Genomic DNA, 14,961 nt, shown 5'->3' with positions numbered 1-14,961 from the left:
TAGCCCCTCACTAAAAATCGATTTAACTATGAAATTAACTCTCATTAAATCATTAATTATTCTCATTAAAAAATATTTTTAATTGTGATGAAATTTATAATAATTATTTGATATGAATTTGTTATTATATTAAATATAGCATTATTAATAAAATATCAAAATATGGAACAAGTAAATTTTTTGAACAAAATATTTTATATAAACAACTGCATCCATATCTATCATATATTCAAAATTTACAGAATTTCGATTTGTTCCAAAACATGAATTCTATTTTGATGGATACTTGAAGTATTTCCTAATATCTACTCTTTGGAGTACAAAAATATTTGAAGACCATAAATGGTGATTACTTAGTAGTTGCTTCAAAATATCATAGACAAATTTCCTAATCAATGCTTGAATTCTTCTAATCTTCTTTGAAGCACGACATCAGATTAAGGCAGTGTGTCATCTGTAAAACATAAATAGAAAAAATCAATGAAAACAAAGAAGTAATTCAACCATAAAGTAAGAGTGAAAACTTTGTTGATGTCGAAGTTTGTAAACAAAACAACTTGAAACAATGATATATTATGTCAAACACATGTGAAGTAAATTTTTAAATAATTAAAAAATAAAGTCTATATGCCAAAGTTATAAGAGTAGCAGTTTTTAGTCAAAATATCTGGAGATGAAGAATCAACTAAGACCATCCTTCAGCTTGAATCGAAGAGAAGAAATAAAACCATTTATGAAGAAATATCTAGACCACAAGTTTGATTCTAGTGTTAAATCTTCACAAGAAAATGCTTTGCATGACAGCGATGCTCAACCAAAGTCTAGGCCCGTTATAGCTGATGCAATCATTTATGAAGAATCCAAGTCTCTCAATTTTGATAAACATGGGAAGGTTGAAGAATGGGATGACAAGGAATGTGATGAGGTTTTCCTTTCGATGAAGAGGATGGAAAAACAAGGTTCACCGCAGAAGTTTGCTTCTGATAACATTAAGGATATGTATGATAAGGGGCTCTCAGCTATATCCAAGAAGCAGCCATTTTCCTCTTTAAAGCCTTCTGCAGATTCACTTGGTACCAGTAAGAAGGCTAAGCAGCAAGAGCCACAGAGCTCTATGACAAGACAGGCTAAGCCAACTGCAGTATCCAGGTGGATACCTTCAAATAAAGGTTCTTACACTAATACAATAGTATCCACCCTCCAGTATGCACTAATTTATTTGAAGGTGGATACCTTCAAATAAAGGTTCTTACACTAAGCCAACCTGCAGTATCCACAGACCTCCACCGCCACCTCCCATACATGGAGCTCCACCCCCTCCCGTACTTGGAGCTCCACCCCCGCTGCCTCCTCCTTTACATGGGTCCCCATCGCCACCTCCCCCTCCACCTCCTATGATTGGCGGTGCTCCACCACCTCCGCCCGTTCCAGGAGCACCATCTGCACCACCTCCTCCTGGAGGTCATATTCCCGGGCCACCAATACCTCCTGGGCCTCCTAGACATCCATATATATATATATATATATTTATATATATATATATATATATATATATATACATACAAGATTCCATATATATATATATTGCATAAAAACATACTGAAATTTTCTCATAACCTTGCAATCTCTATTATTCCAAGTAGATAATCATTCTAACATGCAATGTGTAAAAATTCAAGGTAGCACAAACACACCTTCACCAGACATTATAGGTGCATCTGAAGTTGCTTGGTTTTCATTCTCGATTTTGGGTAATCTACTTTCAATTCCATCCATGCGCCTCTTAAGGTTATTATTTTCTTCTTCTTTCTCATGGAGCTTAGCCTCAAGATCTTTTATATAAGCAGCCTGTGAACAATTAAAATGTTTTCTTTTCATTCCACCTCCAAAACCAAAGACATGACTATGACACTGTGGTCCAAAACACTTTTCAACAACCTCAATTTGTGAGAGTGATGCATTAGATTGAACAGTCTTCACAATCTCATCCTACAAAGATCCATAACTCATGTCATTTAAATAAATGATAAACAACAAATTTAAGTTAAAAGATTAAGTAGTGATATTTACATATTTTTCTTGTGCTTCTGGCTCAACAAGCTTTCCATTTTTATGTCGAGTCTCATAGAAAATTTTTGCAATATCAGGTGGGTTATTATCCTTGCCTCCCTGAAAGATATATAAAAGGCAAATGATATATATATATATATATATATATGTTAATTAAGCAAAAAAAAATCATAAAAAATAAACATAAGAATTAATATAGATGTTTATGACCATTTCATATATCAGTTGTCTGTGCGGCTTGCTTCCAGTTCGATGAGGCATTACTCCATTTACCTGATTATTAGAATTCTGGTTACTGGTTTTCTACATAAATCACAAACCAAAATTACAATCATCAGTCCCATGAGTGCAATTTAACTACAAAATGAAGATATTTCTAAATACAATTTGAACCGGTATTATTATACCTGAAACTCATCAGTTAAGAACTTATTATTTACAAAACACCCATATGCTCCAAAGTATGCTCACGATATAATTCTATACTAGGACTAAAAATGCATTCCTGCAACATAATTATAATACGGCAGTAGAAAATGACATATTATCTCTATTTTAATGAGTTGATTTACCAAAAGTTAAAATATAATAGAATATGTTATTATCTCTATGCTAACAGTAAATTCACCTGAAATTAATAATGTAATTCACTTACCTTCACTGAATCCCACATGTGTTGCTTGTTTAATTCCGTCAACTCTTTCCATGTTTTCACTTGTATAGGGCAGATATGCTTGTCGCGAACGATTTTCCCCAAGTGTCTCGACCAATATCTGTGATGTTTTCCCACTGCACGATTGTTAAAGAATTCGACCTCCATCTTTTCTCCACTTTTTAAAGCTGCAATTTTCTTATTCTTATTTTTTCCTCTAACTTTTCTCGCCTTTTGAGTTGCTGAATATATTCAATGAATTGAAGTAATAAATAATTGTATCAAGATTATAATTTGAAATCAATAGAAAATTCATAATATGCTACATTTCAAATATATTATACTTACAATCAACATATTTGTCTGTAACAACATAGCTCGATTCACCACTTTCACCATCTTCAGTCATAGGAGTAAATTTAGCAACAAGATAATGACCAACAGCCTCAATTGGTATTTGAAAATCCTAAATAAATCATATAAATACAATAATAAATTATTATTCATGGAACATTTAATATTATTTTAGCCAAAGAACTTGCCTTGTTAATCGTACATTCACTGATAGATTGCAAGCCAGTCTCGATATCAAAATTCTTCGAAATAGTTATGAACCATTGAACTGTACTAGCTTGTTCACTTCCATTTACCACATCCCCCCGTACAATGACTTTCTCATTTGTCTTATAATCACCCAATATTTTAGTATCTCTCACTTTTGGAACTCTTCGGATTGGGTTATAATCTGCACAAATTTAAAGAAAATAAATCAATGATAAAGAAAAACAATAAAAACTCAAAATAAATAACTCTTTATTAACGCTACCAGATGTTGGATTGTCTTCAGGCAGTTTCAAGAGCAATGGTTGGGCACTTTCATCCACATCTACATAAATGTCTATATTCTCCACGTACTCATGTTCTTTCAACATAGCCAATAAATATTTATCATTTCTCAAAGTCTTACCATCCCCATCCGTGACTTTAAAACCAACAGAATATATGTCATTAAATGGTGAATGCAGGCAGACTGAGAGATGTTGGAAATTCTGGAAATTTTCCAGCCTGAAGTTGTGAATCTTTATTTCATGGAGATGGCATAAAAGTAATATTTTATTGTGAAATTTAATGATGTATGTTGATTTAGATAAGTGAGATATGAATCTCACACAATCAAAATGGGATACTTGGATGTATTGTGTAAGTACTGTCCTAGGATATTCTACGACCTCGTCAACTGCCTAGGCTTCACCAAAAACATAAATTTCCTTCCTTTACTTTTGACAATATATCCTAAACGTTTCTTCTTTTATTTTGAAGATTTGGCAACATACAAGTGTCAAATCTTCTCATTTTCCTTTCCTTTAAGGTCCTAAATCCCAAAACATATTTTTTTTTCACACCAATAGAAGGTCGTTTTTCGTAGCACACAAAGTGTTATCTTGATCATATAGATCACCATTACGTTATATGAAGTATCCCGGCTTCGATACAGGACAGTACAGAGTGTAAGATAACAAAAGGATTAGATAGAAGTTAAAGAAAACAAAACAAAAAAAAAAGGTAGATTTGCATTCTGTGACAGCAAGAGTTGCTACTTGCGACTGCCTTTGATTGTTATATGTCATGTAGTTCTCAGGGGTCCAAAACACCACTGACTAAATCAAATGAATAAAGAGGTACCCGGTTCTAATAGATTGGTTCTGGTGTCATCTATGCATATATTATGTATCGACGTTAAGCAGTAGTATGGTAAAATATAGATGATGGATGATACTGAGGAGATCTTGCTTACAGATCCTTTCCTACTGTTACAGCCATGGTTTCAGGCTTCAGCTATACAGCTGCACAATGTAATTAGTTCTTCTTATGTGCTACTCGAATTTTATGCATCAAACAATTTGAAAAGGTGGACATCAGAATCAAGACTTCAAAAAAACGAGTGCTCCGCCTTCTTTATGATAAAGCTGTAACTATGTTTACACAAAAAAGGGTTGGTGGACATATATTGACAGCGCCTATATCATTATCGGAGAGGAATGCCGAAAATGTGTAACTAAGCACGCCTCAATTTCACATTGGCCCAGGTGCGGGGACTGAATATTACAACAGAGGTGAAGCTTCTTAGCTTTCTGATTTATTAAATGAAAATGATGCCTCTCATAAAGTTACCACCATAAATATACACGAAGCAGATAAATGCTTGGCCACCATAATTCTGGATTCACGGTATTTTGAACTCAGTGTAATTTGACAGATAAATGCTTGGCCACCATAATTCTGGATTCACGGTATTCACGAAGCAGATAATTTGACATTCTGATTTGTTAATATAATTTGAAATCTTTATCTAAAATTAGCTAAACGTGTAATCATAGTGATATTATTTGACCATTAAAACAAGAGAAACGAAAAAGAAGGTAAATTTCAGATTCAGAATGAGTGCAAACCTCTGTCGGAGAAACGCGATGGCGGAGTGCGAATTGACTTTTCACTGAGAGAGGCAACCTTAAACGTCTTCCACAAACGCCGCCGCTGGGATTCCTCTTCTCTCAATCGCACCGAGTATGAGAGAGCACCGAGAGAGAGAAGCGATTATGAGAGGCGAGAAAAAAATTCGAAGTCTGAGGGGAGGGGAAGGTTTTACACATATTATAAATTGACGGTGAGAATATAATTGTATTTGGGGCAAATATAAAGACCAAATGCTGTGACGAATTCTCAATTTTTTTAATAATAAAAAATAAAATTACATAGCGCCTAAAATCTGTAGAGTAATTGGAGGGAAATAATTTTATACAAGCCGCCTAAAATCTGTAGGCAATTATGAGAGTGATTTTTTTATGTATTCAAATAATGACGAGATTAGTTATCTATAGCTACGAAATTGAGAATTCGTCACTAATAATTTAACTCTTTAATAATGGTTTTTTTTACCCTCATAAAAACTTTAAAAATTATGTTTTTAGTGACCCATTTTTCTTACCCTCATTAAATTTTTGTCATTATAAATCAATTTTCTTGTAGTGGTACCAATTCACATGGATCTTTTAACTCAGGGCCGAAAGCGTATGAAATTTGCCAGGGTGTTGATTGAGATCGATTTAGATTCCCCTAAGATGCATGCAATTAAAGTTGAACTGCCTACAGGTACAGTGGATATACATTTTGTGTACGAACAAGAGATAAAGTATTGTTCTATGTGTAAAACAGCTGGTCATGTAGTTGATAAATGCCCTATTAAGGATGGTGGGGAGAACAATGCAAGACTCAATGATCAACCAAAAACTTATGCTAGACAGAGATCCAGGAGTGTGGTATGGAACAGAGCTACATCGCGTGGTAGAGCCCGACTGTCAAGTAAACATAATCATGCTCCACCGAGACAAGTGCATGACATGGCTGCAAATTCAGTGGCTCTCGGAGAACATGATCAGGAAGCTACTGATAAGGTAACTACTGAGGTGATTGAAAATTGTGATGACAGTAAATCCACTACTGTTACTATCACGGATGTGAAGAAATGTACGGATAAAGGAAAAGGTGTGTTAGAAAGTGAGTTCCCATTATTGGGGGAAACATCGAATATACCAGATGTTAATGAAGTCCCGTTCATTGAAGTCACTAGCAAGAAAAATAAGAAGAAAAGCAAAGCAAAGAAGAAACAACCTGTTAGTAAGAAAGGACAGAAGCATGCAAACATTCCAAATTTTTTCGATGATATGGATGGTGACAGCTCCTGTGATACTGAATTGGTAAACTTGAATAGCAAAGACAAAGATAAGAGGTACTTTGGGAATATGAACAAGGGTGGGCATCCCGTAAATGCCACCAATCTTCAATTATTTTAGCTTGTTGGAATGTTAGAGGTTTGCACAAGCCTCTAAATCAGAGGAGTGTTCAAAACATCATGAACATTCGTAAGATTGATGTTATAGGAATTTTGGAATCCAAATTTGATGAGAAGTCTCTTTCTTCGATGATGAGAATTCGTTTCCCAGGTATGAGAGTTATTCATAATTTCTTACTCAATAATAAAGGGCGTATTTGTGTGTTGTGGAACCCGAATAGAGTTGGTTTAAATGTTATAAGTATGACTGAGCAATCGGTGCATGTCAGCATTGTGTGTTTGAGTTCTAAAATCAATTTCTGTGCTTCCTTTGTTTATGGGTTGCATACGATTGTACAGAGAAGAATGTTATTGGATAATTTGAGGGAGTATGGGGTTACGTGTACACTTCCCTGGATGGTTTTAGGTGATTTTAACACGGTTTTATCACCGGATGAAAAACATGGAGGGGTACCGGTTAAAAACTACGACATAATAGATTTTGTTGATTGTGTAACAACTTTAGACTTGTTGGATATAAGACAAATTGGTTGTGTTTTTACTTGGAGTAATCATAAGGTGTGTAGTAAACTTGGTCGAGTTCTTGTGAATCAAAATTGGCTAGCTTCGAATCTTGATGGCTTTGCTGATGTAGCGTCCTGAAAATTTGAAGATCTACATGAACCACATGCATACAAATTATTAAATTTCTTTGATATTTTATTAAATTCTTTTAAAGCATAAAATGTATGTTTATTTTATTAAATTGTGTTTAATTATTTTTATACATTTTATGTATTATTATTGCATGATAAGATTTAATTCATGAAATTTTAAAAGTTCACGCACTATGATTTTTAAGATGCATTTCACACTCGATCGAGGACATGAGAATTTTCAAGAAAATTATTTTTATTACAAGATTAATTTTTATTAATTAATATAAGATGTTTTAAAGGTATTTTTCAAGAATTGGTATTTATTGTGTATTTTTATCCGCATGATTTTAATTTTAACGGTGCACAAATTTTATCGAATCGGGGGACTTTTTGAGGGTTCGGCTAATATTTTCAAAAACTTTCCAACACGAATTATTTTTCGGGAGTGTGTTTGAGCTTAATGGGCCTACTTTTAAGCTTATTGGGCTTAAAACCCTTGTAAAAATTTTAAAATGCAATTTGTGGCCCATTAACTAATTATTATCTATGTAATTAAGCTCCTAAGCTCCAATTTAACCAGAGGTTTTACCTTTTCCTTTACTCCCCAACCAGCCGACACCCATTCAGAATTCAATACCCCCTCGGTTTCATCACTCTCAGCTGAAGGCTCCGTCGGTTTGCTCTTGTTCTTGCAAAAGAAATTCATCTGGCGTCTCCTCTTCTCGTTTTTGTTCATCGAATCATCCAGGCATGCTTTGTATCACCTTTGCTGCATCATTCACGTAATACATATATCTGATGTGTGTATGATGCATGAAATGATTCGATCGGTCAATGAACAGGAAGGATTTCTTCGGTTTTCATCCATGTCATGCATTTCTTTTAATTGTTATTCGCGTTCTTCTCTGATTTGGTGCAAGGGGCTGCTGGGTTGTGTTGTCCAAGGGCTGTAGGCGTCGAGCTGTGTGAGAGAAGTAAGCTACTGAACCAATCGGAGAGCAGGTGAGCGTAGGAGGAACTGACCTCGTCGTGTGTGTGCGTGGGTGAGCAGATCAAGAGATTGGTAGCAGCAGCGATGCATGGTTCGATCTTGGCCAAGGAGCTGACCCACATGGGTCCGTGACAGGTCCTGGAGAGAGCTGTGAGCAGCTGGTTCAGTAATAGATCGAAGGGAGTAAGATAAAAAGGGGCTCGGTTAGTTGTTGAGCGGTTTCGGTGGTTCAACGCGGGGGTTGATTGGTTGGGCAGTAGGATTAGTTAGGATGGATCCAGGAGAGTCTTTTGGGTTCGAGGAGGGTGCCAGCTTAGCCGATTAGGTGCTAGTCTTCCTGGTCGTGTGCTGGGATCGAAACTTGCAAGCCAAGAGAATAGGGTCTTCGGTTGCCATGGTGTAAGCGATCATTTCTACATTTGGTTTGCAAGGCAGCTTTATGCTTTGGCTAAGCTTGTTTTAGGAGGTTCATGAAGGTCATTGATGAGTCATAAAGAATGACATATGGTGGTAGGAGAGTGGACCGAATGGTTAAGAAATTGGGGCCATGTGTTGTGATAGAATATTAATTATGGGTTGGCCGAGAATTTTGTTCCTTGCTTGACCATCAGCCGTAAGTTCAAGGGCTTGAGGATAAGGTTTTAGGACCATTATAGTGTTTTTAAAATATGATAAAAATTTGGTAAAGTTTTGGTTAAATTTCGGTTCGATTCGGGTTAAGACCGAGACCCCGGTCTAAGTTATAAAACGAATCGTTTTAGTTTTGAATTTGGCTCGAGTTTATGTCTAGGGATGCTTTTAAATATGTTTTGAGACATCTTAAGGAGTTGGTAAGCTTCGGGTCAATTTTAGAGGTCCAGGGGTGAAATGGTAATTTTTGGGTTTCCAGGGGCAAAATTGTCATTTTGCACCCGGGGTGAGAATTTTGTCATGGCAGCGCCCTGAGCACAAATATATGATATTTTAAATGTTTATGCATCATATTTATGATTTTACGCAATTATGATAATTACGGTGTATGCTTGGTTTAAAGGAAAAATTATGTATATGCATGCTTTTATTTAAGTGATGAATATGTTAACACGTTTTGAAGGAAGTGATTTAGTTGTGACTAACACGATGACACGATGACATGTAAGGCCCGGGCTCAGTGGGCGGGTAATGCCGTCGCTGATGACCCTCGCCGCCGGGTACCGCGGTTACACGTAGATGGATCCATCGACTGACATGATGACATGATGATACGAAAGTCACAGCTAATGAACGGAATTCAAATTAAGATTTTAACACGTATATGCTGATACGATGATACATGTTATTACCATATTTTGACAGGTCACAGTTACGCATACGATATGATAACATGAGGAGACATGTTTTGACACGCTACCATTTTACACGACACGCTTATGTTCATGTCTTTAAGCTCATGAAATGTATGTTGATTATGCTATTTTTCACTGTTGTGTGCTACGTATATGTACTCGTTATTACTGGTACAGGTGTGTTGAGTCTTTAGACTCACTAGGCATGTGTGATGCAGGTGAGCATTTTGAGAAGGAGACAGGAGGTGCTGAACTCTGAGTAGGTAGTCCTGGTGTGGTGACATAACCCGAGGACCGCGCGTTTTTCCGCATTTTGAGTGATGGTTTTTGGAGAGGAGTTAAACATTTTATTTACGTTGAGGATTTTCATGATTTTTACTCATTTATGTTTACGTCGATGTTGGTTATTTTTAACTGCGATATTTTCATTGTTAAATAAATATGATCATTTTAAATGTTAATTTTTAAAATGAGAGCTCAAAAAAAAAAAAAGTTCCGCATTTTAAAACGAGTAGACGTTTCAGTTGGTATCAGAGCAAGGGTCCTGTATAGGGTTGTGCCACCGCCAGTTTCTGTCGCTCAGTCTTCAAGCCTCAGGTCTGTAAGTTTAAATGTTTTAAATGTTTTTAATGCCATCACCTGTCTGTTTACATGATATACGTTTTACGAGACATGTTTACCTGTCGTTATGTTTTGAGATTAGATGCTTTAAAATGTTTATGCATGTTACGATATGAAATAAGAAATTATATGATTTTCTTGCATGCTGGTTTTGTGGTGAAATTGGACATGAATAAGAATTTAGCTATTGGGCATTGGGAAATGTTGAAAATGATTTATCTATATTAATTTTTGGGTCAACAGTACTGATGTCCTCCTTATGGGTCATAAGTTAATCTTGAAAATTATGAATATTTTTTTGGGACTTGTAGAATATCTAATAAATTACTGATGGTTCGTGGTTGTAGTTGAATTAATTTTTGAGGATTCCGTGTAAGGATTAATGATTCGAAAACTACGACGATATTTGGAAATATAAAAACGTAGAATTTATTTAGGATGAGTGCTCTACCTAGTGGGGCCTAAGGATTGAATTGCATGAATTGAGAATTTTGAGGACCTACTTGTAATAATCATTAATTGAGGACCTAAGTGCAAAAATAAAATTCTAAGAGACTATTTTCAAAATCACCAAACTTTGGGATTAAATTTTTAGTTTCGAGAATTTTAAGGTTTAAGGAGACTAAGTCGAAAATTTTGTGTGGACGAAAATGAAAATTTCGAAGAATTGTAGGGCCAAAAATATAATTGTTGAGAACTTTAAGGGCGACATCGCATATTCTGGAAATTTTGAGGATTAAATCCTAACTTTGAGGAACACTTGGGTTAAACCAGTAATATTTCGAGGTTATGAGAAATGATTTTGGGTCTAATAAGCTTAAAATTATTGAACTTTATGTTACGAGAAACATATAAAATGGAATTAAGAACGCCAAAAACTTATGAGTAATTGCGGAATTCTTGAAATTAAGGACAAATTGGTTAATGTTTGAGGACATTAAGAAGTAACGTTGCAATTTTAAGAAATTTGGAGGACTAGTTTAGCAGTAAGTGAGAATTGAAGGGTTTAAATTATAGGAATTTTCGGTGATTTAGGCTTGAAGGATATTTAGAACCTTTAGATATCTGGGTTATAATGTTATAAATAATGGTAAACAAGGACATTGTAGAATGAATCAATATTGGACTTGGAAATTTAAGCGCGAGTGAATTAATGTGGCAAATTAAAAATTAAAGTGATGATAATTTAAGGTAAAGTTGATCGGTTAGCTAAGTTATAAGAATAGACATGGAGTTAGCAAAGTTTTGGGAATTTAAGTTTGATGTAGCATAAGTTTAATCATAACCTTAAGAGTAAAAAATTATACATGTGTCAGGGTTAAAATTATTTTTGGTATGACTGATGGCTATGGTATTTGTTAGACGAATGTAAGAGATAAGGTAGACACCGTGTCTTCAGGAATTTTGAAAGTCGTTAAGAAACTTGTGACTAAGCGGATATGTATGTTGGGATTATACTAACTAATACTACTTCTGTTGCGTAAGCTGAAATTTTTTTAAGTTTATGAGATAGGCGTTCATACAAAAGTTTTAGGTGGAATAAAAACAAAAAGGAATTATTTATGTTAAGCATAGGTTACCAAGGAATGAATGTTAAGGTTTTTATCGAGTAAGAAATCTAAAATCGTGATATGGGGATTCTAGAGCTCTATGGGCTAAAAGCGAAGTTGATTTATTAGAGTTAGCCTAATGCTACAATGAGATGATTTATTAAGTTTTATACGCTAGAATTAATTAAGCATTAAGAATACGTAAGAATGCGATATTCGTTCCAATGAGAAATGTTCAAGGATCTTAGGCTAATTTTTATGGAATTGAGATAAGGTTTAACTTTTAAGTGTATTACCGAGTATAGAAGTTGATCAGTAATTTTGGTGTTAAGGGTCCTTAAGTTGAACTGCATAAAGGCTAACATAATAGGTCGATGAACATTATGGGTATAGTATAAGAAAATTAAAGTGCGATAAGTTTTGACATCCATTTCTAGTATGAGGAATTGTGAGAAAGTCAAATTTGAGGTCTTAGTAAAATAGAACTAAGTCACCGTAGGTCGTTATAAGTTGAGTTTCGCAAACGAGGAATTAGAAGGTTGAGTTAATCGGGACCGAGGAAACATAAGGACACCTTAAAAATGTATTATTTTATCAGAGTAGCGCCGCGGAAGTGTGGATTATTAAGAATATGCGAATTTCGGGGACAAAATTCAATTTAAGGGGGGAAGATTGTAGCGTCCTGAAAATTTGAAGATCTACATGAACCACATGCATACAAATTATTAAATTTCTTTGATATTTTATTAAATTCTTTTAAAGCATAAAATGTATGTTTATTTTATTAAATTGTGTTTAATTATTTTTATACATTTTATATATTATTATTGCATGGTAGGATTTAATTCATGAAATTTTAAAAGTTCACGCACTATGATTTTTAAGATGCATTTCACACTCGATCGAGGACATGAGAATTTTCAAGAAAATTATTTTTATTACAAGATTAATTTTTATTAATTAATATAAGATGTTTTAAAGGTATTTTTCAAGAATTGGTATTTATTGTGTATTTTTATCCGCATGATTTTAATTTTAACGGTGCACAAATTTTATCGAATCGGGGGACTTTTTGAGGGTTCGGCTAATATTTTCAAAAACTTTCCAACACGAATTATTTTTCGGGAGTGTGTTTGAGCTTAATGGGCCTACTTTTAAGCTTATTGGGCTTAAAACCCTTGTAAAAATTTTAAAATGCAATTTGTGGCCCATTAACTAATTATTATCTATGTAATTAAGCTCCTAAGCTCCAATTTAACCCTAAACCTAATCCTTTACTCCCCAACCAGCCGACACCCATTCAGAATTCAATACCCCCTCGGTTTCATCACTCTCAGCTGAAGGCTCCATCGGTTTGCTCTTGTTCTTGCAAAAGAAATTCATCTGGCGTCTCCTCTTCTCGTTTTTGTTCATCGAATCATCCAGGCATGCTTTGTATCACCTTTGCTGCATCATTCACGTAATACATATATCTGATGTGTGTATGATGCATGAAATGATTCGATCGGTCCATGAACAGGAAGGATTTCTTCGGTTTTCATCCATGTCATGCATTTCTTTTAATTGTTATTCGCGTTCTTCTCTGATTTGGTGCAAGGGGCTGCTGGGTTGTGTTGTCCAAGGGCTGTAGGCGTCGAGCTGTGTGAGGGAAGTAAGCTACTGAACCAATCGGAGAGCAGGTGAGCGTAGGAGGAACTGACCTCGTCGTGTGTGTGCGTGGGTGAGCAGATCAAGAGATTGGTAGCAGCAGCGATGCATGGTTCGATCTTGGCCAAGGAGCTGACCCACATGGGTCCGTGACAGGTCCTGGAGAGAGCTGTGAGCAGCTGGTTCAGTAATAGATCGAAGGGAGTAAGATAAAAAAGGGCTCGGTTAGTTGTTGAGCGGTTTCGGTGGTTCAACGTGGGGGTTGATTGGTTGGGCAGTAGGATTAGTTAGGATGGATCCAGGAGAGTCTTTTGGGTTCGAGGAGGGTGCCAGCTTAGCCGATTAGGTGCTAGTCTTCCTGGTCGTGTGCTGGGATCGAAACTTGCAAGCCAAGAGAATAGGGTCTTCGGTTGCCATGGTGTAAGCGATCATTTCTACATTTGGTTTGCAAGGCAGCTTTATGCTTTGGCTAAGCTTGTTTTAGGAGGTTCATGAAGGTCATTGATGAGTCATAAAGAATGACATATGGTGGTAGGAGAGTGGACCGAATGGTTAAGAAATTGGGGCCATGTGTTGTGATAGAATATTAATTATGGGTTGGCCGAGAATTTTGTTCCTTGCTTGACCATCAGCCGTAAGTTCAAGGGCTTGAGGATAAGGTTTTAGGACCATTATAGTGTTTTTAAAATATGATAAAAATTTGGTAAAGTTTTGGTTAAATTTCGGTTCGATTCGGGTTAAGACCGAGACCCCGGTCTAAGTTATAAAACGAATCGTTTTAGTTTTGAATTTGGCTCGAGTTTATGTCTAGGGATGCTTTTAAATATGTTTTGAGACATCTTAAGGAGTTTGGTAAGCTTCGGGTCAATTTTAGAGGTCCAGGGGTGAAATGGTAATTTTTGGGTTTCCAGGGGCAAAATTGTCATTTTGCACCCGGGGTGAGAATTTTGTCATGGCAGCGCCCTGAGCACAAATATTTGATATTTTAAATGTTTATGCATCATATTTATGATTTTACGCAATTATGATAATTACGGTGTATGCTTGGTTTAAAGGAAAAATTATGTATATGCATGCTTTTATTTAAGTGATGAATATGTTAACACGTTTTGAAGGAAGTGATTTAGTTGTGACTAACACGATGACACGATGACATGTAAGGCCCGGGCTCAGTGGGCGGGTAATGCCGTCGCTGATGACCCTCGCCGCCGGGTACCGCGGTTACACGTAGATGGATCCATCGACTGACATGATGACATGATGATACGAAAGTCACAGCTAATGAACGGAATTCAAATTAAGATTTTAACACGTATATGCTGATACGATGATACATGTTATTACCATATTTTGACAGGTCACAGTTACGCATACGATATGATAACATGAGGAGCCATGTTTTGACACGCTACCATTTTACACGACACGCTTATGTTCATGTCTTTAAGCTCATGAAATGTATGTTGATTATGCTATTTTTCACTGTTGTGTGCTACGTATATGTACTCGTTATTACTGGTACAGGTGTGTTGAGTCTTTAGACTCACTAGGCGTGTGTGATGCAGGTGAGCATTTTGAGAAGGAGACAGGAGGTGCTGAACTCTGAGTAGGTAGTCC

General features: G+C 35.8%; 1 protein-coding gene across 1 annotated transcript; it reads right to left on the bottom strand.

Moving 5' to 3' along the window:
• Positions 1–217: 217 nt before the first annotated feature.
• LOC140830903 (uncharacterized) lies at positions 218–3,723 on the bottom strand. The gene is made up of 7 exons (XM_073194466.1): positions 3,549–3,723; positions 3,279–3,467; positions 3,071–3,188; positions 2,726–2,964; positions 2,071–2,169; positions 1,695–1,989; positions 218–454 (listed from the first exon to the last, which is right to left on the bottom strand). The coding sequence occupies exons 3-7, from the start codon at positions 3,129–3,131 to the stop codon at positions 438–440; spliced, it is 711 nt and encodes a 236-aa protein (XP_073050567.1). The 5' UTR covers positions 3,132–3,188; positions 3,279–3,467; positions 3,549–3,723; the 3' UTR covers positions 218–437.
• Between the last annotated feature and the right edge of the window lie 11,238 nt (positions 3,724–14,961).

The sequence above is a fragment of the Primulina eburnea genome, chromosome 4 (assembly GCF_022965805.1).
Source record: "Primulina eburnea isolate SZY01 chromosome 4, ASM2296580v1, whole genome shotgun sequence".
NCBI lineage: Eukaryota > Viridiplantae > Streptophyta > Magnoliopsida > Lamiales > Gesneriaceae > Primulina > Primulina eburnea.
The sequence above is the reverse complement of the archived record's forward strand: the minus strand, read 5'-3'. Positions and strand labels throughout refer to the sequence as shown.

Bases quoted from the DNA above. Each gene is read 5' to 3' on its own strand.
- LOC140830903 (XM_073194466.1), bottom strand. From the start codon at position 3,131: ATGACTGAAGATGGTGAAAGTGGTGAATCGAGCTATGTTGTTACAGAC. The intron at 2,965-3,070 runs GTAAGTATAATA...GAATATATTCAG, and splicing joins TACAGACAAATATGTTGATT to CAACTCAAAAGGCGAGAAAA. The intron at 2,170-2,725 runs GTAAGTGAATTA...TATATCTTTCAG, and splicing joins ACATGTGGGATTCAGTGAAG to GGAGGCAAGGATAATAACCC.